Genomic DNA, 26,520 nt, shown 5'->3' with positions numbered 1-26,520 from the left:
TTGGATACAAGATGTGATACGGGTGGGCATGGAGGCTCTAGTATCCTGTTGAGCTAAAAAATGCCTTTTGGAAGCCACAATGAAAGAAACACCTGTAGCTGCAGGATGGAGGCTCTAGTATCCTGTTGGTTTGCGTCTAGCTTGGATACAAGATGTGATACGGGTGGGCATGGAGGCTCTAGTATCCTGTTGAGTCGGCTCTAGCTTGGATACAAGATGTGATACGGGCAAGCATGGAGGCTCTAGTATCCTATTGGTTCGCGTCTAGCTTAGATACAAGATGTGATACGAGTGGGCATCGAGGCTCTAGTATCCTGTTGAGTTGCCTCTAGCTTGGATACAAGATGTGATACAGGCTCTAGTATCCTGTTGAGTTGCCTCTAGCTTGGATACAAGATGTGATACAGGCTCTAGTATCCTGTTGAGTTGCCTCTAGCTTGGATACAAGATGTGATACAGGCGAGCATGGAGGCATACAGGTTCTGTATGGTATCCTGCAGCATAATGCTGCACATTTGCTGTAACTGAGCCTCTGGATTATGCAAACTCTCGGACTGTCGAAGTTGGCTTCCCAGATACCACTAAAAATGGATCTGACAGACACAGGAACCTGTAACGATGGTGCGACTTGTCTCTGGATGGCGGACAATGAAACACTTGAAGCTGCTCATGCTTGTCGGATGATCAGACAATCCTCTCTATTGGTGGTCTGTCGAGGGCATCCTGAGCCTTTTGTGCGTGCCCTCACACATCTACTGGTCCCAACACCTCCCAACAGTGGGGTCAGATCGGCCCAGATGGTGGGCAACACATCTATACGACCATCCAGCTTCTCACATCCCACTAATGCGTTCCTCTCAGACTCTGGTAACGGGGTGACATCTCTTCTTTGCGTCATAGAGGCGTCTAGTGGTCAAAAAGCTCTACACAAGCGGAAGAAGAGATACTGCACACAAGGAGCCTCTCTTTTTATAGGTCGGGCATTTTTAGTGCCCTTGTTGACAAGACCGTTCATCTAATCACACCACAATTCTCATCGTTGACATATCAGCCTGAGATGGAACTGCATAGGTTTACAGCAAAATGACAACTTCTTCAAGGGGCTGGATTGTTTTTGACATAGAGAACAAACCTCTTCAATTTAGGCCGGACTCACACGAGCAGATTCCGATTGCGGAATCCGCAATCGGCGTCCACACAGAGAATTCGCGGCTAAACGCGGGCATTGAAAAGCATGTACTTTAGTTTTTTTACTCAGACTCGCAGATATGAATTGCGTATTCCATGAGCGGAGGAAAAAATTGCAGCATGCTCTATTTTGCCCCAGAAGGCCTCCATTGAAGTCAATGGAGGACGTGCAATCCACAGCCCATACACTGTTAACATTGCGTATGAGCAGCGGGAACTTGCATCATCGCTAAGCGACGGAGCGGGAAATACAAATATTTGAGGAATAAAAACGTACTGCACGATTAACGGTGAGCCGCCAACTACCATTATCATAATGCATTCATAAATGTGGGACACTGTAGATTTTACGTTTCTTTAAATAAAAAAAACTAAAAAATTCTATTTACCTTTGCAACTAAACCACTAAAATGCGTAGCCACCAACCTTACACAAGAGACAGTATGGCAGGCTCACGCAAGCATAATTTAATTGTGTATCGTATGCGCAAAATAAGCGGTGAATGGGGTCAATGAAAGTACATTGATTTTTGACCCATTCACACTTGCATATGTTCATTATGTATAATACATGCGTAAAGAAGAACGCAGCACGTTCTATTTTACTGCATATTATGCACGATAGAGCCCATTGCCTTCTATGGGTATGCATGAAAATGCTGTGCATACGCAATTACATTGCGTATGTGTGTTGTTTTTACGTAACATTGCCTACAGACAATAGAAGTTTTAAAAAAAAGAAACCAGGACGTGAGCCTGGCCTATTACATAGTGTGTGGTACAGCCACGTAATACATCACTGAAGGAATTCTTAGGGGGTCATACAGGAATTCCGTATGTCTCTGATTTCACACAGAGGCATTCAGGTGTTTTCTGTTTCTCTTTTATGGATGCCGTGAAAATAAATGAGCAAAAAATTAGCGTAACTCTCCATAAATGCTTCTATGGTTGACGATGATGTCTCACAGAGGAATCATCCAGCAGCAAACAGAGTATCATACAGGTCCACAATCTTTGGTTGGTGGAGGATGCGGGCATTTGTTATCCTGGTCTAGCTGCTGCGAATCACAAGAAGGTCCATAAATATTGCAGACAATATTATTTGTAGGGCAGGAAAGGATACATCTACTATTATTAGATAATGCATTCTAATCATAATGCTTTAAGCAGCTACAATAATAAGCGAACAAATCAAATTAAAATACCACACACATACTATTACTACAAATTTCCTTTGTGAAATGCTGTCTTATTAATTGCACTACCAGAAGCAGACCGCAACGGACAAAATCTTGCAGCATCCCGAGATTCCCAACAAGCATAAGAAATCCGTCACAAAAGACGCCTACTGACTAGCACCTGTCTACTTTTTACAAGAATGAGCGTTCTCCTTGTGATGGCTGTCTAATGAACTACAGAGCCCAAAAGCGGGAAGTTGCTGTTTACGTATAAATGTTAGGATCTGTTCACACGGGGGCAGAAATGCTGCTGATTTTTCATACCGAAAGTCTACAGTATAAGGCTGGGTTCACACAGGGCGGATTTGCCGTGGAAATTCCGCTCGGAATTTCGCCGCGGCAAATCCGCCCGCGGCCGCTAATCTCGGGATTAGCCAGACATGTGGACGAGATTTCTCAGAAATCTCGTCCACACGGGACGGCCAATCCGCTGCGGTAAGTCAGGCTGGAACCGCAGCATATGCAGCATGTCTATTTATCTTTTCTTTCCGCCACGGCCGCGCTTTCCTCTATGGGAGCGCCGGCCGCAGCGGAAAAGCAAGCGGCCGGGCCGCTCTCCTCGCGGAGATCTTGCGGTTTTTGCTGCGGCCAAACCGCGGGATTTCCGCCGGGAATACGCCCAGTGTGAACCCAGCCTAACGGCTGCTTCACGTGGGAGTATTAGCGCGGGGTTTTTTGTCTATGTAATATTAACACGTTAAGAATACAGTTTGAAATGCGCCTCTCATACAATTGAGATTAAATAATACTTATTACCAAGTAAAAAGTGGACTTACCCGGTGCTAGAAGGGTTAATCCGGTGAGGAAGGAGTTACCCCCTCTGCACCTATTGTCCACGTTAGCCTTCAGTCAGTCTCTTGCTGCTCCATACGTCCCTTGTTCTGGAGCGGCGCCCGGGGATTTCCTAGGTTCGTGCTGGCACGATTGGGTAAAACGATGTATAGTATAAAAATAAAAACTTAGCTGGAGACTTGTTTATTTTAGCTTTTAAAAATAAAAAAAGATTAGTCTCCAGCTAAGGCGCGGGATAAGTTTTTATTTTTATACTATACATAATATACATTTTTATATCAGATGGCCAGGCTGTCAAAAAAGCAGGACATAGTGATCATAGGAGATTATAACTATCCAGACATCTGTTGGGAATCTCTCTCAGGTAAAAGTAATGGATCCAACAAATTCTTATCCGCTCTTGCTGACAACTTTATCTTCCAAAAAGGTAGAAGAGAAAACAAGGGGATCTGTGATCTTGGACCTAATTCTAACCAACAGGGAGGAAATGGTTGAAGATGTAAGGCCTCATGCAGCCGGCAGAGTCACATGACGCAGCCGGCAGAGTCACATGACGCAGCCGGCAGAGTCACATGACGCAGCCGGCAGAGTCACATGACGCAGCCGGCAGAGTCACATGACGCAGCCGGCAGAGTCACATGACGCAGCCGGCAGAGTCACATGACGCAGCCGGCAGAGTCACATGACGCAGCCGGCAGAGTCACATGACGCAGCCGGCAGAGTCACATGACGCAGCCGGCAGAGTCACATGACGCAGCCGGCAGAGTCACATGACGCAGCCGGCAGAGTCACATGACGCAGCCGGCAGAGTCACATGACGCAGCCGGCAGGGGGGGGGGGGGGCGCGGGCGTATTCCGGCCGTAGGCATTAGCCCTGAGGGTGGCTGAGACCTTAGGAGGCAGTGATCATGCTATCTTTGAATTTTGGATAAAAAAGGGGAGAAAGACTTGAGAAAACTCAGACCTCAAGGTTGGATTTCAGAAAGGCAGATTGCAATGAACTCGGAAAGAGGATAGGAAGAATCCAATGGCTGGATGTTCTTAAGGACAGCAATGCCCAAGAAGATCGGGAAATATTGTGAAATGAGATTCTCAAAGCACAACTGTTAACAATCCCTAAAAGAAGGAATAATGGGGAGCATTTAAAGAGACTAGGATGGATGAACACAGAACTTGCACACGTGTTAAAAACAAAGAAAATATGTTTATCAAATGGAAAGAGGGGGGAAATATCTAAAGAAGAATATAATGCGGTCTGCAGAAACTGTAGGGCAAGTGCCAGAAAAGCTGATAATGAACTGAGGCTTGCAACAGAGGCCAAAGGCAATAAAAACGGACTTTGGGGGAATGTCAAAAGCAAAAGAAAAGTCAGAGATGCTATAGGATGCTTACAAGATGAAAATGGTTAAATAGGGAAAGAATACAACCCATTGATTTCAATGCATTCATTCTCATTTCCTGATTTTTCAAGCGCATTTATCATGCACACCAAAAATAGGACCTGCTCTATTTATGTGTGTATTTGTGCACCAAGGGTCCCCATACAAGTCCATGGGAGAGGCAAAAATGCACACGCGGTGCACAACGGGATGCACAAAATGCGGACAATGTGGAATTCATTAGACTAAATAGCCATTTAAAACCCATACTGGCTCTTGTTAATTACTCTATTTTCATCCAGGTACTTGCATACATGCTGTTTAATAATTTGTTTAAAGATCTTTCCCTGTATAAAAGTCAGGCTCACAGGCCTGTAGTTTCCTGGGTCCACCTTCGTCTTTTTTTTGAAGATAGAGACATTTGCCCTTTTCCAATCTTCTGGGACTTCTCCTGTTCTCCAAAAATTTTCAAAAATTATGGTGAGAGGTTCATTACTTCCACTGCTTCCTTTAGTATCCTAGGATGTAATTCATCTGGACTTTGAGACTTTAATTCATTTAAGTTAGCTAAATGTTCCCTCACCATCTCTCTGCTTATAGATAGCCTGCATTCTTTTATTCCCCCAATAGCACATGGAAGATCAGTTGATGTTCCATCTACTTTCTGAGAGAAAACAGATACAAAATAGGAATTTAAAAGTTCGACATTGCGATGAGGTGTGCGCAAAAACAAATAGGCACATGTGAAGGAGCACTTAAGTATATGTTCACAAGGCGGAATTCACCATGGAATTTTCTGTTTTTAAGTTTCATCCCAAAAAGCCACGTTAAAATCCACGTTTTGTGGCGCAAATCCGAACACGCAATTTACCCTGTCAATGGACAAAGTATGTGTGCGGGATTCCGATGCAAAAGCTAAAAAGACGAGACATTTCACAATTTCTATGTGAGAATTCCAATGGACTTTGTCTATTGACAGGGCAAATTCTGCATGTGGATGCACACCACAAACCATTATTTTAATGTGGCATATGGACGGAATTCACGTGGAAAATTCTGAAGGGGTTAACATCCTCTTCGGGCTCATTCACAAAGATGTATGCCTATTGAAGTTGCATAAACACGCAGTGTATTATTGCAACTGAAATACGCATATTCCCTGCAGGGTTTTTTTACGAGCGCTAAGCAGAAGTGATCCTGAGGTGGCCGGACTTAAATGGTCAGGGTATTGGGATGAAAATAGGTGGAAGAACCATCAGTAATATAAGATTCGCTGACGATATGACCCTGGAAGCAGAGATAGCCAAGCATCTGAAGACGCTGATCCTAAAGCTAGAAGAAGAAAGTAAGAAGATAAGACAAAGATCATGATGACTTCCAACAAGGAAGTCCACATAATGGTCAACAACCGGGAAATCAGAGTGGTTACTAGTTTTGTATTCCTTGGGTTTCAGCATAGTGGCAGCTCGACACGTGAGATAGCGTTGATTAGCACTGGGGTGTACGGCCATGATAAGCATTCCTTGGGTTTTAGCATAGTGGCAGCTCGACAGGTGAGATAAAGCGTTGATTAGCACTGGGGTGTACGGCCATGATAAGCATAGACCCAATATTGAAGTGCAAGGACAGATCAGTCACCCTCAAACGAAGGTTAATCACAGCCATCGTCTTCCCAATGGCAGCACATAGCTGTGAGATGTGGACATTGAGGATAGCAGACAGAAGAAAAATTTATGCTTTCGAGCTAGGGTGTTGGAGAAAACTTCTCCAAACCTCCTGGACAGCTAGGGTCACCAACAAAACTGTCCTGGACCGAATCAACTCAGAGGTATCCCTGGAAGGCAAGATGCCTACAGAGCATCCAAGAGTCCGACAAAATCACCAAAAATTCTTAGCAAGTGTTACATAAATTACATTTTTATGTTAAACATAAGTAATTTTCTGATGACGCTTCCCCTTTAAGGGGAAAATAACCGGCAGAGCTATAATTAGTCTTTACAAAGCAGCTAAGATTTCTACAAGCGGTGACCGGACTTGTGGCGTTTGCCCTCGCACCGTTCTGCCATCCCGCTTGCCACACGCTTTGGTCATAAATATTTTCTTTCAGCAATAAAACTAATGCAGTCGGCTTCTTCGTCCTATAAACAATATATTCTATTACGTTCACCAACACATGTACTATTCTTTCCCCTAAATATTACACTGCCCGACAGTACAAGGAGGGGAGGATATGAAGTGTGACCATAAAAACGGTGCACATGCACCCCACGCCTGACCTGTCACACAGGCATCCTCTAGGCTGTGTACTGTAAACATATGATGTAACATGCGATGAGCATGTAGTGTGGCTTAGTGGTTAGCACAGACACTTGGTAGATCTGAGTTCCTGGGGGTTGCCCGAGTCAGGGCGGTTCCACATCTGCATCAGAACCACTAGTTTGAGGTTCCCGTAACAGATCCAATTCAAAATAACAGAAGAAGCGTCGGGCAGGTAGCGGGCGGACCCCATTATAGTCAATGGGGTCTGCCAGGCGCAGTTCGGTTCCATCTTTGGAACTGAATGGAGGAGGAAAGTGAAACCAACCTTAAGGCCTCATGTCCACGGGCAAATTAACAATTTAAATCCACAGCGTTTTTCCTGCACGCGGATCCGCCCCTCATAGGGATGCATTAGACATCCGCAGGTAGTTAAATACCTGCGGATGTCATTTTTCCCTGCAGGCGCGGGTCCCGCGTGCAAGAAAAAATCCGGACATGCTCCATTTAGGTGCGGGTCTCCCGCGGGGACGGCTCCCGCAGGCTTCTATTGAAGCCTATGGAAGCTGTCCGGATCCGCAGGAGACCCGTGCCTTAATTAAACTCACCTGCTCCGGGCGATGCAGGTCTTCCTTCCTTCGCGGCCGGAAACTTGTTTCTTCGGCCCGGCGCATGCGTGTGGCACGCAGCTGACGTGCCGAGCACATCCGCCGGGCCGAAGAAAGAAGATCCGGCCGCGACAGAGAGAAGATCAGGCCGCAAAGAAGGGAAGATCCGGAGCGTGAGGAGAGGTGAATTCTAATTTTCAGCGCTCATGTCCGCGGGGCAGGAGGGACCCGCTGCGGATTCTCCATGGAGAATCCGTAGCGGGCCTGATTTTCCCCGTGGACATGAGGCCTAACTCTTTCTTTTCAATTCCTGCTTCCCTCGCCTAAAAAATGATGATTTTTTTGTGTGCCTTTCATCCTTTTTGCATATGAATTTCATGCCCGTAAATAACAATGCATAATAGGATCTGCACACTTCTTTTTTTAAGGTCACCATGGTTGCATGCGATAAAATGGACCATAAACACATCAAACAAGTGCAGAATTTTAGCGCACATTTTCCTGACAAATTCCACTCCAAGTTAACATACACTGAGGCCGCTTTCACACAGCTAAGAAAAACGCGCAAGATTTGTGTGTTGCGAGATGCGCAAAAAAAAATAAAAAAAAATAAAAAATTGCGCGAATATTAAAACTATTCTTTTGAATGGGGTCATACACATAAGCGATTTTAATCCCGCATTGCAGCACGGGGAAAAAAATAATAAAAATGCAGCGTGTCCAATATGTGAGCATCCCCTCGGAACGCATCGCAACGCCCATTGTTTTCAACAGGACCGACACAGCATGACACAAGTGTGATCCGAGGTTTACCCTTTGAAAACAATAGGGAACACTCTGCGATCCCCCGCTGCAGCTTTTTTCCTGAAGGGGACATCGGTGAGCACTATATCGGGCCGAGTTTCACGGACTGTTATCGCACTCGCTGCGTGAAATTAGCCCGATAGTTAGACAGTGCAAACTTAGGCCGCTTTCACGCATGAACTTCAAACGCTTTGCAAAGATTTTTCTTTTGCTTCTGGACGCAGCTCCCGGCGGCCGACAGCGTGTTTATCATTGCGATGGGTGATAAGGTGCACTAAATGGCCAAATATAGAACAGACTCTGTTTCGAAAATCGTGGCGCTGAAATGCGCCATCCAGCGCCCATGTGATGCCCGCCTTAGTCGTATAATGCATCAGAGCCATCACAGCGGCTCCTGCTGGTTGATAAATCTGGCGCACCTTTAGACGGCCTCGTCTGACGTTAAACACCTATTAACAGGCTTAGTTTTACAGTAGCTTTTGCGCCAAAAGTCAGAGTCGCTCTCTCTTTTCCCAGATGAAATATTTTTTAACTGTAAACATTTTTTTCTATCTTTTAATCGAAAGAAGCCACCGCGACAAAACGCCATTTAGGAATAGCTCTCCTGAAGAAGCAGTAAATAAGACCAGCGAGAGGGTACGACTTGGCAGCACCCATATGTGCCGGCATCGATTTCAACAACAACGCTCATGTTTCTATTCCCGTGTGTACGCAGCTCACATTTCACCGCCGTACCCTGCAACAGTTTGTACTACAAACGCCTTTCTTACTCTGGCTTTAAGGCCGACTTCACACGGACGTATTTATGCACGCAATGCGCAAAGAATGGAATCCATTGATTTCATTGGGTTTGTTCACATTACCGTACTTTACCTGCACATTTTTCCGCGTATTTGTACACAAGAGGTCCGCACAGAAGTCAATGGGGTGCGCAAATATGTGCGCAATATGCAGGGAGATGCGTGAAACACTGCGGAATTCCGCTGGAAAAAGAACAAATCTGGAATGTTTTGAGACTAATTAGCCATTTTAATCGGTTTGCCGCACGCAAAGGAACATGCCTTATGGGTGCAAAAAAGAACTGTAAAAGATGCCGATGTGCAAAAAAGCATCGTTCATTCCGTAAAAATGCTACGTTCATGCGCGCGTGCAAATGCACACACAAGCGGCCTAAGGGCAGTTCACCAAGTACAGTTAAAACCCATTGACCTGCCAACAGATAGCCTAGAACACCAATGACCAGCATTAGCTAGAGGCTATACCATTTTTGCCTGCTGGAGGGGCAGTTTAATTATCATTACCTTCTATAAGGCACCTAAATAAGCTACAGGCCCTAATCATACAGTGCTGAGCTGTGATCTCCTCTATTATAACTGTGTGATCATCATCAGTAACAGGAGATTCTCTGTTCCCCTCCAGGCAGGTACTGTATGATTACACGTGTAATGACCCCAATGACAGAATCTGACGTATTAACCGACGACCTGAAACAAATTAGAGCGAAAACAGATCTGTGAAAATGAAGTTCCATCAGCTGCCATCAGAAAATTACACACAACAATTGCAACATGAGGCTGCATTACGTCAATAAAAATAACAGAAGCGCCGGATCCGACAAGCGATGGACCCCACTGACTAGAACGGGCTTCTTTGGGTTTTCGCAATTCCATCAGACAAAATAGAGCAACGGGTGGCTCTATTTTTTCCGGGCTTTTGTACTGGCATCATGCTGAAGGCTGATGTGAACAACGCCTTACGTTAATGGCGGCAAGGCGGGCGATAGTGATGACCCTCCGCTCTGCTTACCAATCATATAGGCCCATAATGCCAACCGTATGTGCGGCGAGGACATGTGCAGCCAGATACAAGTTGGACACAACAGCATTCAGGTTGGACGCCGTCACGGAGGTGTAGTACAGGTAATTACTATTCTAATTGCTATATAAGTACCTGCGAGGTCCGGGCGCAGCCTACATCCTCAGTACTGTCACATCAGGCAACGGGATAATTACTCTTATCTACAATCACTTAAGGCTACAGTCACCCGTGTGTTATGTACGCCGGGAACGCTCCTGATGGCACTATTACACGGGACAACAACTGCACGAGCGCACGCGTCACCGCTAGGGTCGTTAGCACTTGTGCAGAGCGTTTAGACTGAAAGACATCGCTGGCTTCTCCCTAGGCGCTTCACCATATACGTGACGTGCTGAGCGGGGAGCGTTTACACGGAAGGAGAAGCCGATAAAAAAGAAGACTATTGACTGGTTCATGCGCAAATGCACTTCATAGCGGCGAGCATATTTGTGCATGCGCTCGCCTGAAGAAGCCCTGAGAGACAGTGGTAACGAGAAGTGAACGAATAGTAAATGATGTTTTTGCGTTCACATCGGCCATAATCACTCAACTTTGAGTGATAATCGTCTCGTGTAAGTGGCTCATAAGGCCGGCTTCACACAAACATATGCGCAATTGCATTCGCCTTTTGGTGCTCTGAACGAGGCTTTTTTGCCCGTCTCAATGAGTTTTACTGTTTTTGGCACGTGGGACGCAAACAGGCATTGATTGAAATGGCTAATTCTTCTAATGAGTTCCGGATGTGTTCTTTTTCCAGCAGAATCACGCAGTTTCATGCAACTCCTTGCATATTGCGCACACATTTGCAGACCCTATTGACAAATACGCAAAAAGATAGAACATGTTCAATTTTTTTTGGCGTGCCTGAAATGCGCGCGCCACAATACAGAACTGTGAACGACATTAATGGGCTCCATTCTTTGTATTCATGTGAAGTCGGCCTAAGGCCACACGGACACGCACAGTTTCCAAGTGTGGAATCCCACAGCGGTTTTCACCCGGCCCGAAGCCATGAGGCCAAAAATTACATTTACTCACCTGTCCAGACGCTGCGCAGCTGTCCTCCGTCGCGGCCGGATCTTCCTTCTTTTCACTTTTTTTTTTTTTTAATCTCCTGCTCTCCTATGGATCCGCGGCACAGCCACAATGACAGCTGTGGTTGTGCTGCGGATATGACGGCTTCCACTGATTTCAATGGAAGCGTCCCTACGGGATCCGCAGGTAGATAGAGCGTGCTGCGATTTCTTGCACGCCGGGAAAATTTTTTTTTTTTAAATCACATTCGCATGCATTAAATTGCCCTACAAATGCTAATTCATCCCTATGGGCTTCAAGATCTGCGGATCTCCCGTGCGGTTTGTAATTAATATCCGCCCATGCACATTGGGCCTCGGTCCTCATGTCCACGGCACACACAGCTTTTTTATGCGGATATCCGCAGTGGATTCACTGCAAGTTGTTAACAGGATTTTTTATGGTTTGCGGGAGATCGCAGATCGCGCCTTTTCCCGCGTGGATGCAGCACAGAAAAAATCTGCAACCCCACCTACCTAATTGATTTTAACCTTCAAATCTGCAGTGAATCCGCAAAAATCCACATATAAACGTATTTGTGGATGCACTGCAGATCCTAAGCTGCCATAGAGATGAATGGAGCCCGATTGGTGCAGGATCCGTGGTAAGGTTGAATGCCCACGGATGGATTATCGCTGCGGAAATCGCGGTCAGACACCCGGCGTGATTTTCGCAGCAATGTCCATTCATAGACATCCCGTGTAAAAACAATTCTCCCCTGTCCACGAGCGGAAATCAGCTGCAATTTTCCGCTCGCATGGGGAGCATCGCTGCATTTCTAATTTGTGCGCAAAACCGCACGGACGGCTTTAATTGCAGTCAATGTAAGCCATCCGTCCCGCAATACTCTGCGCTGTAGGCACAGCGGAGGTATTGCAGGAATCCACATGACAGCCCAGCGCCGGCGCGTCATGCGCTGGATTGCACATGCACACCAGCCGACACTCTTGCGGCATATCCAGACAGATGAGTATAGGGTCTCTGGAGGGCACCGGCTGTGGGCATGAGGCCTAAAATGGAGTATGCTGCGATTTATTATCCGTACGTGGCATCTGCGAATCATTTAAAATGGAATCCACAGATGTTAAATGAAATGCGGATGCCCCATGCTTCCCGGCTTGAACTGTGGATCACCCGCGTGGGTGACATGTGCGGATTTTGCACATGAAATCCGCCTGTGGACATTGGGCCTTAGGCTTGTGTCACTATTTGCAGACGCAAATTATTCGTGCCCAATACGCAGTGCGATTTGCTAGTGCATTTGATTCGCGCCAAAAAATAAGCGGCATGGTCTATTTTCCTACACAAATAGCAAATACACAACGCCCACTGTGCAAATGTGCCTGTGAATGCGTTTACGCCTGTGAGGACGGAGCTAAAGGGCCCCTACAAATGGCTGGACCTTGAGGCGGTGTCATCCAGGAGAGCGCGTGGCTCTATTATAGCCTATGAGACTATTCAGACAGTCCGATTTTTCGGACAGCTGATCGTATGAAAAATAAACAATCCCACTGTGTCCTATTTTTGTCCATTTTCACAGATCAGATTAGGACATACGGTTTATGGTGTGCAGGAAAAAGTGCGCAATTTTTTTGCCTCTGTTTTATATGAACACAAATCATATTGCCATGTGAGTCTCCCGCACATGCGATCCGCGCCCACAGGGAATCATTGGGCACCCGCAGGTAATTATATACCTGCGGATGTCATTCTCACCCAGTGTGCGGATCGCAGGCGCAGGAAAACAACCGCCGCATGCTTCATTTCTATGTGGTTTTCCCACACGACGGCTTCCATTAAAGCCAATGGAAGCCGTCCGGATCCGCAGCACATCTACAGCTGTCATTGCGTCCGTGCCACGGAAGGTTTTCAAGCGCATCAGCTGTGCCGAAGAAAGAAGATCTGGCCATGACGGAGGAGACCCCGCAGCATCCAGATGGGTGAGTATAATGTATTTTCTGGCCTCATGTCTGCGGGCCGGGTAGAATCCGCTGCGGGATTCTGCATAGGGGAAACCGTGCGTGCCCGTGGGCATGAGGCGTAAGACTTAGAAAGTTTCTGTCCTTACTTGTCACCCAAGAGCTGTTGTTCTTGGTGCAGGTAAGGCCTCATGTCCACGGCACGTGCAGATCTTTCATGTGGATATCAGCAGCGAATTCACTGCGAGTCGTCGTTAAAAGATTTTTTATTGTTTGCGGGAGATCGTAGATTGTGGTTTTTTCCCGTGGGCATGTATACGTATGCACTGCGGGTCCTAAGATCCCACAGAGATGAATGGAACCACATCCGCACGTGAGCTGCGATAAAATGGAGCGCGCTGCGATTTATTATCCGAAAATCATGTAAAATCACATCCGCAGGTGGTAAATGAGGTGCGGATGCCCAATGCTTCTCGATGGGCAGCATGATCTGCGGATCACCTGTGCGGATTTTGCAAATCAAATCTGCCTGTGGACATTGGGCCTAAAGGCGGGTCTAGAGATCCGGACCCCAAAACTTCAGGCACAATATATAAAACTGCTTACTTCTAACCATCATCTTCTGCGCTCCATCTCTACTGGAATGTAGAGATCGTCAGAAACCAAAAGGGACGACTGCTGCAAATGTCCAGGACTTCGCCAGTTAGGACCACCCTTCTCATGCCATAGGTGAGGCTTGCCGCCCTTTGCCAACCAGAGTCCCTTTCCTCAGCGTTGGATGTGGCACTTAGATTTAGGGGGGCCTGTAGGGCAGACAACTCTTTAGGCCTTAAAGGGGTTCCCAGCTTTGAACTATATCCTCAGGACAAGTAGTAGATGGGCGGGGGTCTGCCACTTATCAGCTGTATATGTAGCATACAGATCCCTGGGTTCATCCTGCAGGTACTGAGCTACCTGCTTCACTCCATATACAGGGACGACGACCCGGTGAACAGATGACTAGACAGGGTCCCTATTGGAGGACCCTCGCCAACTGATGACCTATCCTGATGATTGGTCACCCATAGGTTAAAGCTGGACAATCACTTTATCAGCAAAGACCTCTGAATGCATAAGCGCCCCCAGATGGCACACACCTGGTACACCTGTATATTTGCCCCCTCTTGCAGATGTCGGTCAGGAAGCTACAGCGTACAAAACAGCAGCATTTCCTGCTGTCGCCGGCAGGCAGGCAGACGGGTTTCATCACAAACATCACAAGTATTTCTGGAATTGTACCACGTGACGTATCGTACAGATGGAGAGATTACATAACAGCAAGTGTCAGCGCAATTACAGACAGGCGGACTACAACCCCCAAGTGTCAGGGTAGTGACGGCGGTGGGCACTACAACCGCCAAGTGTCCGGCTAGTGACGGCGGTGGGCACTACAACCGCCAAGTGTCCGGCTAGTGACGGCGGTGGGCACTACAACCGCCAAGTGTCCGGCTAGTGACGGCGGTGGGCACTACAACCGCCAAGTGTCCGGGTAGTGACGGCGGTGGGCACTACAACCGCCAAGTGTCCGGGTAGTGACGGCGGTGGGCACTACAACCGCCAAGTGTCCGGCTAGTGACGGCGGTGGGCACTACAACCGCCAAGTGTCCGGGTAGTGACGGCGGTGGGCACTACAACCGCCAAGTGTCCGGGTAGTGACGGCGGTGGGCACTACGACCGCCAAGTGTCCGGGTAGTGACGGCGGTGGGCACTACGACCGCCAAGTGTCCGGGTAGTGACGGCGGTGGGCACTACGACCGCCAAGTGTCCGGGTAGTGACGGCGGTGGGCACTACGACCGCCAAGTGTCCGGGTAGTGACGGCGGTGGGCACTACGACCGCCAAGTGTCCGGGTAGTGACGGCGGTGGGCACTACGACCGCCAAGTGTCCGGGTAGTGACGGCGGTGGGCACTACGACCGCCAAGTGTCCGGGTAGTGACGGCGGTGGGCACTACGACCGCCAAGTGTCCGGGTAGTGACGGCGGTGGGCACTACGACCGCCAAGTGTCCGGGTAGTGACGGCGGTGGGCACTACGACCGCCAAGTGTCCGGGTAGTGACGGCGGTGGGCACTACGACCGCCAAGTGTCCGGGTAGTGACGGCGGTGGGCACTACGACCGCCAAGTGTCCGGGTAGTGACGGCGGTGGGCACTACGACCGCCAAGTGCCAGGGTAGTGACGGCAGTGGGCACTACGACCGCCAAGTGCCAGGGTAGTGACGGCAGTGGGCACTACGACCGCCAAGTGCCAGGGTAGTGACGGCAGTGGGCACTACGACCGCCAAGTGCCAGGGTAGTGACGGCAGTGGGCACTACGACCGCCAAGTGCCAGGGTAGTGACGGCAGTGGGCACTACGACCGCCAAGTGTCAGGGTAGTGACGGCAGTGGGCACTACAACCGCCAAGTGTCAGGGTAGTGACGGCAGTGGGCACTACAACCACCAACTGTCAGGCTAGTGACGGCGGTGGGCACTACAACCCCCAAGTGTCAGTGTAATAATAGCGGTGGGCACTACAACCGCCAAGTGTCAGGGTAGTGACGGCAGTGGGCACTACAACCGCCAAGTGTCAGGGTAGTGACGGCAGTGGGCACTACAACCGCCAAGTGTCAGGGTAGTGACGGCGGTGGGCACTACAACCCCCAAGTGTCAGTGTAATAATAGCGGTGGGCACTACAACCGCCAAGTGTCAGGGTAGTGACGGCAGTGGGCACTACAACCGCCAACTGTCAGGGTAGTGACGGCAGTGGGCACTACAACCGCCAACTGTCAGGGTAGTGACGGCAGTGGGCACTACAACCGCCAACTGTCAGGGTAGTGACGGCGGTGGGCACTACAACCGCCAAGTGTCAGGGTAGTGACGGCAGTGGGCACTACAACCGCCAAGTGCCAGGGTAGTGACGGCAGTGGGCACTACAACCGCCAAGTGCCAGGGTAGTGACGGCAGTGGGCACTACAACCGCCAAGTGTCAGGGTAGTGACGGCAGTGGGCACTACAACCACCAACTGTCAGGCTAGTGACGGCGGTGGGCACTACAACCCCCAAGTGTCAGTGTAATAATAGCGGTGGGCAATACAACCCCCAAGTGTCAGGGTAATGACGGCGGTGGGCACTACAACCCCCAAGAGTCAGTGTAATGACAGTGGTGCCAGGCCCTACAATGCACCCCAGCATTGTATCTAACGATGTGCGGGAATCTGTGGGCCGCGATAATTAAACCAATCAGATGGCTCCTCCGTGCGCGGCAGCATGACACCTGCGATACAATCTCTTGCTAACGCTCTATGCCCAAGTTGCAGATGGCACCACACTTTGCGGCATTCGTACTTGCCATCTGATGCCATCGCACTCCACAGAAAACAACGTAAAACAGAATGACAACGTTACACTGAAAACAGGGCAACAACCCTTAACTGTCACAGGTGGCGAGAGCCTGTCGGCCCTGCGGGTAACACGTCTGCCCGCTGATAGTGCCAACTGGTTATGAATATACATTCCTGTGACGGCGTGCCAGCTACGTGCGAACCAGCCTCTACTTATCAGCAAAGTCAGACATAAAGGTGCCATATAGGTGGCGGGCAGCGTACCCTAACCATGGTGCCCGCCACACATCAGTGGCAGCCCTGGTACAGGCCTCCTCTCAGCCTGGCACTGCTGTAGCCCTCCCAGGCCGCTGGCACCCCCTCTCCCCCGGCTGGCAACATGCCCCTGCCCGTGTTTACCTTGTACACATCTCCATACGTGCCGCTGCCAATCCTCTGGATGAGCTCAAAGTCCTCCTGCGGATTCCTCCGGGACAGGTCGCAGCCGGTGCTCATGGTGGCCGCCCGGGGGGGCCGGGACCCCGCTGTCACAGGCCGGCTCGGAGCAGCACTAGCAGCGGCCTCGCAGCCCGTTCACACCGCAGCACGTAGAGACGTCCAGGAGGCTGGAGAATGCAAAGCCCGTAGATCCCACAACATGGCTCCCGAGCCGGGCCTGTGCGCAGGCGCAGTGCGGGGGCAGAGGCCTGTGCCAGGGGTGGGGAGAGAGGAAGACGGAGGAGGGCAGCGGGCAGCCCGGAGAGCCGCTGAGAGGAGCGGGCTGGAGGGCACGGGGCTGGGTGGTGGAGCTGAGAGATATATCCGGCATACATACGTATCCTACAACATATGTTATATACATACATGTCCTGTATAACTATGTATCCTACAACATGTTCATATCATATATATACAGTACATATTCTGTAAACATGTCCTATAAAGTGTACATATACCATATATACATGTCCTGTATAACTATGTATCCTACAACATATACTATATATATCTACAGTACATATCCTGTATACATGTCCTATATAGTGTACATATACCATATATACATGTCCTGTATAACTATGTATCCTACAACGAATACTATATATATCTACAGTACATATCCTGTATACATGGCCTGTATAGTGTACATATACCATATATACATGTCCTGTATAACTATGTATCCTACAACATATACATATCATATATACAGTACATATCCTGTATACATGTCCTATATAGTGTACATATACCATATATATATGTCCTGTATAACTATGTATCCTACAACATATACTATATATATCTACAGTACATATCCTGTATACATGTCCTATATAGTGTACATATACCATATATACATGTCCTGTATAACTATGTATCCTACAACATACAATATATATCTACAGTACATATCCTGTATACATGTCTCATATAGTATACATATACCATATATACATGTCCTGTATAACTATGTATCCTACAACATATACTATATATATCTACAGTACATAGCCTGTATACATGTCCTATATAGTGTACATATACCATATATACATGTCCTGTATAACTATGTATCCTACAACATATTCATATCATATATACAGTACATATCCTGTATACATGGCCTGTATAGTGTACATATACCATATATACACGTCCTGTATAACTATGTATCCTACAACATATACTATATATATCTACAGTACATAGCCTGTATACATGTCTTATATAGTGTACATATACCATATATACATGTCCTGTATAACTATGTGTCCTACAACATATACTATATATATCTACAGTACATAGCCTGTATACATGTCCTATATAGTGTACATATACCATATATACATGTCCTGTATAACTATGTATCCTACAACGTATACTATATATATCTACAGTACATATCCTGTATACATGTCCTATATAGTGTACATATACCATATATACATGTCCTGTATAACTATGTATCCTACAACATATTCATATCATATATACAGTACATATCCTGTATACATGTCCTATATAGTGTACATATACCATATATATATATGTCCTGTATAACTATGTATCCTACAACATATACATATCATATCTACAGTACATATCCTGTATACATGTCCTATATAGTGTACATATACCATATATACATGTCCTGTATAACTATGTATCCTACAACATATTCATATCATATATACAGTACATATCCTGTAAACATGTCCTATATAGTGTACATATACCATATATACATGTCCTGTATAACTATGTATCCTACAACATATTCATATCATATATACAGTACATATCCTGTATACATGGCCTGTATAGTGTACATATACCATATATACACGTCCTGTATAACTATGTATCCTACAACATATACTATATATATCTACAGTACATAGCCTGTATACATGTCTTATATAGTGTACATATACCATATATACATGTCCTGTATAACTATGTGTCCTACAACATATACTATATATATCTACAGTACATAGCCTGTATACATGTCCTATATAGTGTACATATACCATATATACATGTCCTGTATAACTATGTATCCTACAACATATTCATATCATATATACAGTACATATCCTGTATACATGTCCTATATAGTGTACATATACCATATATATATGTCCTGTATAACTATGTATCCTACAACATATACATATCATATCTACAGTACATAGCCTGTATACATGTCTTATATAGTGTACATATACCATATATATATGTCCTGTATAACTATGTATCCTACAATATATACTATATATATCTACAGTACATAGCCTGTATACATGTCCTATATAGTGTACATATACCATAAATATATGTCCTGTATAACTATGTATCCTACAACATATAATATATATATCTACAGTACATATCCTGTATACATGTCCTATATAGTGTACATATACCATATATACATGTCCTGTATAACTATGTATCCTACAACATATAATATATATCTACAATGTATATCCTGTATACATGTCCTATATAGTGTACATATACCATATATACATGTCCTGTATAACTATGTATCCTTCAACATATACATATCATATCTACAGTACATATCCTGTATACATGTCCTATATAGTGTACATATACCATATATACATGTCCTGTATAACTATGTATCCTACAACATATTCATATCATATATACAGTAATATCCTGTAAACATGTCCTATATAGTGTACATATACCATATATACCCGTCCTGTATAACTATGTATCCTACAACATATACATATCATATCTACAGTACATAGCCTGTATACATGTCCTATATAGTGTACATATACCATATATATATGTCCTGTATAACTATGTATCCTACAATATATACTATATATATATATAGTACATAGCCTGTATACATGTCCTATATAGTGTACATATACCATATATATATATGTCCTGTATAACTATGTATCCTACAACATATGCTATATATATCTACAGTACATAGCCTGTATACATGTCCTATATAGTGTACATATACCATATATACATGTCCTGTATAACTATGTATCCTACAACATATAATATATATCTACAATGTATATCCTGTATACATGTCCTATATAGTGTACATATACCATATATACATGTCCTGTATAACTATGTATCCTACAACATATACTATAATTATATATATTTTATTATTTAGTATTATATATACTATATTTTGCTATAAAAACGCCTCACATTGGCATGTAAAAACACGTTGGCAAGCGAAATATCGGGCCAAGTTTCTCGGCTTGATATTGCGCTTACCCATGTGTAGTAAGATGTAGGCTAGTTTCACACCGGTGATAGCAATATCATCAAAAGAAAATTGTGGTAATATCGCTACTTATTTCCTGCAATTTTTGAGCGTCAGCGCTTTTTCTCACAAAAACATCACTGCCACTTGCGATTTTCTTGCATGTTTTGTTTTTTTTTTGCATGATTTTGCCGTGATTTTTTTGCACAAAAGTCAATAGGACTTTCTGATGTTAAAAATGCATGGCACAAAAATCACAAGTTCGCGCTTTGCGATGCGATAAAAAGGAGGCTCTATAGAGAAACATGGGAGACTTAAAAAAGAAAGGCAAAATGCAGAAAGATAGGGCACGCCGCAATTTTTTTTCATGGCAACATCGCATAAGTGAAAACATCGCAAACGTGAAGGAAAGCATTGAAAATCATTGGTTTCATAATTCTGCGTTTTTACTAACTCTCACATCGCGTGATTTTATGGCTCGTGTGAAACCACCCTTAGGTTACGATAACTTTCTGCACCCTGCTATCACAAACAAGCTGAAATTTGAAATATTTATGATTATTTCTGTTACTTTTGGACTTCCTTCTGTTATACGCACTTTTTGGCAGCGGTTTTTGCCTCTAAAAATTCTAGTTAAAAAAGTCTTTTTTTCTTGACTAGGACATTCATTGTTTGGTGATTTTTCTTTAGTCACATTGTTTGTGCTTTTATTTGCCAGTTTTATTTTTCTATAGCATAAAACAGAAATAAAGAAAAAAAACAGCACTCAAAGAAGTGTCCTGAAAGCAAACTTCTGGGTTCAGGACAAAATTCTATACCGCAGGAGAAAGTGGTATATTACCTGCAGCTGAACTGCTCTGCTGTCCGTCTGGTCTGGCAGACCCCGGTCCTGTCGGTCATTCAAGATGGCTGCCACAATTTTTTTAAGTACCTAATGCACACTGTGCACTGCTCTTTGATTGGCCAGTACTAATCACATGAGCAGTCCTGGCCAATTAGAAAGGAGGTATAGTGCATTGGTAGACTAACACTACCAATGCACCGTGGGGAAAATTGCTTCAACCTTCTTGCACAGACGAAAATGGGACCCGGAACATGCGGATCAGAGGGCTGGCAGCGAAGAACAAGCTCATGTAATATACCCCCCTCATCCTCCGGTCCTGGCACAGAATTTTGACCTGAAATCGGAAGGCTGCTTTAAATAAATAACACTTATTCCAAACAAGAGGACGTCAAGGCCGCGCATTTCAAGGGTCAATGGAGCCCCTCTGTTATCAAGTCTAGCATGTTTACTGCTCACAATTTGAAGGGAACACTTAGGGCCACTGGCGTAACTATAGAGGATGCAGGGGATGTGGTTGCACCCGGGCCTAGGAGCCTTAGGGGGCCCATAAGGCCTTTTTTCTCCATATAGGGAGCCCAGTACTATGAATAAAGAATTATAGTTGGGGACCCTGTTTTGCATTGGGGCCCAGGAGCTTCAAATTACGCCTCTGCTTAGGGCTTAGTCACATGGGTGCATCGGCACCCGTACATGGGCGCCGATGTGCCCGTGTGACTGAGCTCTTACTGTAGGAAGAAGCTGGTCACATGTTCTTTCTTCCGGCGCTGCAGAGAGACCTCTGTCCTGAAGTGCGGCCGTCTTCTACCTGCAGTAACACGGGCGCCGATGCGCCCATGTGACTAAGCCCTTAGGATGCATTCACACTTCTATTTTGGTGGACAGTTAAAATTCAATTTCCCGTTTTCGAGCAGAGAAACAGAATTAAAAAAGAAATAAATGTTTTTTTCCTCCACTGATCTCAATGGGTTTTAAAAAAGCACACAGAAAACTTTCCATTTGCTACTATTCTACTTTTTAACCCCTTAGTGACCAAGCCTGTTTGCCCCTTAATGACCAGGCCAAATTTTGCAAATCTGACATGTGTCACTTTAACATGGAAAAACACCGGAAAGGTTTTGCATATCCTAGCGATTCTGACACTGTTTTTTCGCCACATGTTGTATTTCATTCAGGCGGAAAAAAAGACTGATAGAATTTGTGTTTATTTTTTAAAAGCGCCAAAATTGGGAACATTTTGAGAAAATCGTCATTTTTTCACATTTCCTGCAATATCTGCAATATCTCAAATGTGTGCAAACATAATATAGAAATTTTTGCTAAGATATATATTTCCATCAGTTTACCTTATTTTGGGCGCACATTGGAAAAACTTTCGTTTTTTTTAACCATTTAGGAGACGTACAAATTTAACATAACTTTTCAGCATTTTGAGGAACACTTTGTATTCCTACACCAAGCCAAGATTGCAAAGACTCATAGGAGTCAAAATGATAGATACCCCCACAAGTGACCCCATTTTAAAAACTACACCCTTTAACGTATTCAATATTTTAACCCCACTGTTTTTTTTCAGGAGTCAATGCAATTTAGAAGAGAAAAACTAAAATTTCATATTTTTGCAAATATGTCATTTTAAAGACAGGACTTTTTTCTATAGTACACATAAAAAAGAGGATTTGCACCCCAGAATGGATACACCTTTTTGTCCCGTGCTCAGAAACATACCCATTGTGGCCCTAGTATTACGTCTGTATGCACAATGGGGCCCAAAATGAAAGGAGCAACCGGTGGCTTTCGGAACAGAAATTTTGCTTGAAGGAGATTTAGGCCCTATTGCACACTTGTAGAGCCATTGAGTGACCAAAACGATGGAGAACCCCCACAAGTGACCCCATTTTGAAAAGTAGACCCCTTAACGCATTTATCTAGGGGTACGGTGACTTTTTTGACTTCACACTTTTAGAATGAATCTAAGCCAAGCAGAAGGAAAAAAATTACGATTTTCATTTTTTTGGTAATTCTGTCATTTTAAAAGCAGTTTTTTTTGTACAGCACATATATGAATGAAGACTTTCACCCCAAAATGGGTACCCCTGTTTTTTCTGTGCTCAGAAACATACCCATTGTGGCCCTAGTATTACGTCTGTATGCACAATGGGGCCCAAAATGAAAGGAGCAACCGGTGGCTTTTGGAACAGAAATTTTGCTTGAAGGAGATTTAGTCCCCATTGCCCACTTGTAGAGCCCTTGAGTGACCAAAACGATGGAGAACCCCCACAAGTGACCCCATTTTGAAAAGTAGACCCCTTAAGGAATTTATCTAGTGGTACGATGACTTTTTTGACTTCACAGTTTTTGAATGAATCTAAGCCAAGCAGAAGGAAAAAATTATGATTTTCATTTTTTTGGCAATTGTGTCAATTTAAAAACTGTTTTTTTGTACAGTGTACATAGGAATGAAGACGTTCACCCCAAAATGGATACCCCCGTTTGTCCCGTGTTCAGAAATATACCCATTGTGGCCTTAATCTACTTAAAGGAAACATGGCTAGGTCTATAATGGAAGGAGCATCCGTTGGATTTCAGGGTACAACTGAATAAATTCCAGGCCCCATTGCCCACTTGTAGAGACATTGAGCGGCCAAAATGATAAAGAACCCCCACAAATGATCCCATTTTGAAAAGTAGACCCCTTAACGAATTCATGTAGGGGTGTATTGCGTTTTTTGACCCCACAGTATTTGAATGAACCTAAGCAAAGCAGAAGGAAAAAATTACGATTTTCATTTTTTTTGGCAATTTTCTCAATTTAAAAACTGGGTTTTTTTTGTACAGTGTACATAGAAATGAAGACATTCACCCCAAAATGGATACCCTCGTTTGTCCCGTGTTCAGAAACATACCCATTGTGGCCCTAATCTACTTACAGGACACATGGCTAGGCCCATAATGGAGGGAATGCCCGCTGGATTTCAGGGTACAACTGAATAAATTCAAGGCCCACTTATGCGGAAAAAAAATTGACTTCCTAAAAATAATCCCCCCACCATCCCCATTTTTTGGCATTCCCTAAATATTAGATAAAAGTAATAATATAAACTGCGTTTTATGTCCGAAGACGGAGGCTGGTTGGGTTGGGCACATGGGACAAGAAAACCGTGTATCCCCCCTCCTCTCTCGCTTGGGGGTATTTCTTGACCTCAGCGGCAGGGATGGGGTGTAAAAAGTGGCGCTCTGTGAGGCTTTGTAATCTTGCTGGGGTGCGGCAGTCTCACACAGAAGGCGCTCAACAAGCTGCTCCTGGAACTGCTTGAAGGCGAGCGTTCCCGGGGCTTCTTGTAAATTACGGATTATAGGTAGCGGTCTGAATAACGCCAGGCTCACGCGGCCGTATGCAGAATCCGCTTGCGGAGGCCCGCAGCGGATTCCAGCTGTGAGCCCGGCTGTGACCCTGCGTATGGCCGCGTAATGTACTGCGCATAACTGCCTACTCACACAGGCGGTCATGCGCAGTACATCGTTTTTTTTTATATTTCCCGCGCCGTCGCTTAGAGATGACCCGGGTACCCGCAACCCGTACACAATGTATTTGCACATGGGCTGCGAGTATATCCGCGGTCATAGAGCACAATGGGCTCTAGGTCGCGGATATCCGCAGTAAAATATAGCATGCCGTGTTCTGTTTCTGCGAGTGGATTATGTAATTCCGACCCGCTAATTGGGGGGAATTGTGTAATCCAATGCATGTGATTGATCCGTGGATTACTGCTGATCAAGCGCATGCAGAACCCGTAATTCCTCTCCGGTCATGCGTGACCGGCCTAATGTTATATCGCTAATTTATCACGTGACCGGGGACCGCTAAACGAGGCCACCGGTCACTGCTCCAAGCACTCAGCGACCGTTGGTCGCTGGGAGCAAGGAGATTTAAAGTTTCCTGGGCTCCCCGAATCCTGCGAATGTGTCCGGCATTTTGCCGGCAGGCGCATACCCAGTAGCCGGCAGGATCCATGGAGGATAATCGCATCTGGATTCAAATGCAGAAGCCTCTGAGAAGATGTTTCATCTCCCCCAACCGATCGCATCGGTGAGGGGAGATGAAACTTCCACTTTTTAAAGAACTTTTACGTGATCGTCATTATGCATTGGATAACGGCGATCACGTGACCAGTAACCGCATACCGCGGCTCCCTGTGACATCTCCAGGCTCTTGGCTACCTTTGGTAGCCAGCAGCAGGGAGATTTTAAATTTCTTGGGCAATCTTTCACTTTTGCGCATGCGTCCACCATCATGCTGACGGGCGCATGCGCCGAAGCTGGGGTAAGGTCCGTGGATCAACATCCCACCAGGGAACAAATCCGGGGACCTTGGGTACGTAATTTCATTCCGCCTTACGGATACGATCCGTAAGGGGAGATAAGACTTTACCTTTATAAACTTTTTTTTACTTTTAACTTTTTTTTTAACTTTTTAACTTTATATGATCACCGTTATCCGATGGATAACAGTGATCATATGACTGGAAACCGCACACAGCGGTCCCCAGTCATATCTCCCTGCACTCGGCTATCTGTGACAGCCACAGCGGTCCCCAGTCATATCTCCCTGCACTCGGCTATCTGTGACAGCCGGGTGCAGGGAGATTTTGAATTTGCCGGGCTCGCCGGCCGATGGGGCGCGCATGCACAGAAGCCAGCGGAGGGTCCCGAGACCAACCGGAGGAAGCGGGGTGAGTATTTTCACCTTCCCTCATGGATCCGATCCATGAAGGGAGGTGAAGCTTTTCTTTTTTTTACATCTTACTTCACTTTTCCGCAATCGCCGTTATCCATTGGATAACGGCGATCACGGTCCCCGCTGACATCGTCTGCCTCTTGGCTACCTACAGGAGCCGGGAGCCAGGAGATTTTAAATTTCCCGGGCCGCTGGGCCTTCTGCACATGCGGCTGACGTAATGCCGCCTGGCGCGCATGCGCAGAAGGCCGGGTTCGGGGCCCGGAGGACCAGGAGAGCCGGGAGCAGTGCGGTGGACAGGGGTGAGTAATTTCAGCTGCCCTGATCGATCCAATCCATCAGGGCAGCTGAATCTTTAACTTTTTAAAAACTTTTTTTAACTTTTATGCGATCGGCGCTATCGATTGGATAGCGCCGATCGCATTGCCGGGAGGGTCCCTGTAGCCTGGGATGACAGCTCCATGTTTTTACGTCCTCAGATAATAAAGCCCACTTGGGCAGGATGTAAAAACACTATGGGCTAGTCGCTAAGGGGTTAATGGAAGAAATAGCGTACTGTGCAGTGCTTTTTGTTCCAATTAAAAAAAAGCAAAGACATAATGGAAAGAAACTGACAGATTCCGTTTTTTTTTTTTTTTTTTTTTAAACACTCTAAAATCAATGTGGAAATGAATGGAAACGTTTCATTCTGTTTCTC

At 45.7% G+C, this 26,520-nt stretch overlaps 1 protein-coding gene across 4 annotated transcripts in view; it reads right to left on the bottom strand.

Annotated features, from left to right (window-relative positions):
- MAP4K3 (mitogen-activated protein kinase kinase kinase kinase 3) overlaps positions 1 to 17,123 on the bottom strand; it is a 265,723-nt gene extending 248,600 nt beyond the window's left edge. For all 4 annotated transcript variants that reach the window (XM_066595838.1, XM_066595839.1, XM_066595840.1 and 1 more), the window contains exon 1: positions 16,872 to 17,123. In XM_066595838.1, the coding sequence (XP_066451935.1) occupies positions 16,872 to 16,967 (96 nt within the window). In that variant the 5' untranslated portion in view covers positions 16,968 to 17,123. The remainder of the gene's footprint in view (positions 1 to 16,871) is intronic.
- Positions 17,124 to 26,520: the final 9,397 nt, after the last annotated feature.

Source organism: Eleutherodactylus coqui, chromosome 3 (assembly GCF_035609145.1).
Source record: "Eleutherodactylus coqui strain aEleCoq1 chromosome 3, aEleCoq1.hap1, whole genome shotgun sequence".
Taxonomy (NCBI): Eukaryota; Metazoa; Chordata; class Amphibia; order Anura; family Eleutherodactylidae; genus Eleutherodactylus; species Eleutherodactylus coqui.
Note: the sequence above shows the minus strand (reverse complement) of the source record. Positions and strands in the feature narration are given on the sequence as shown.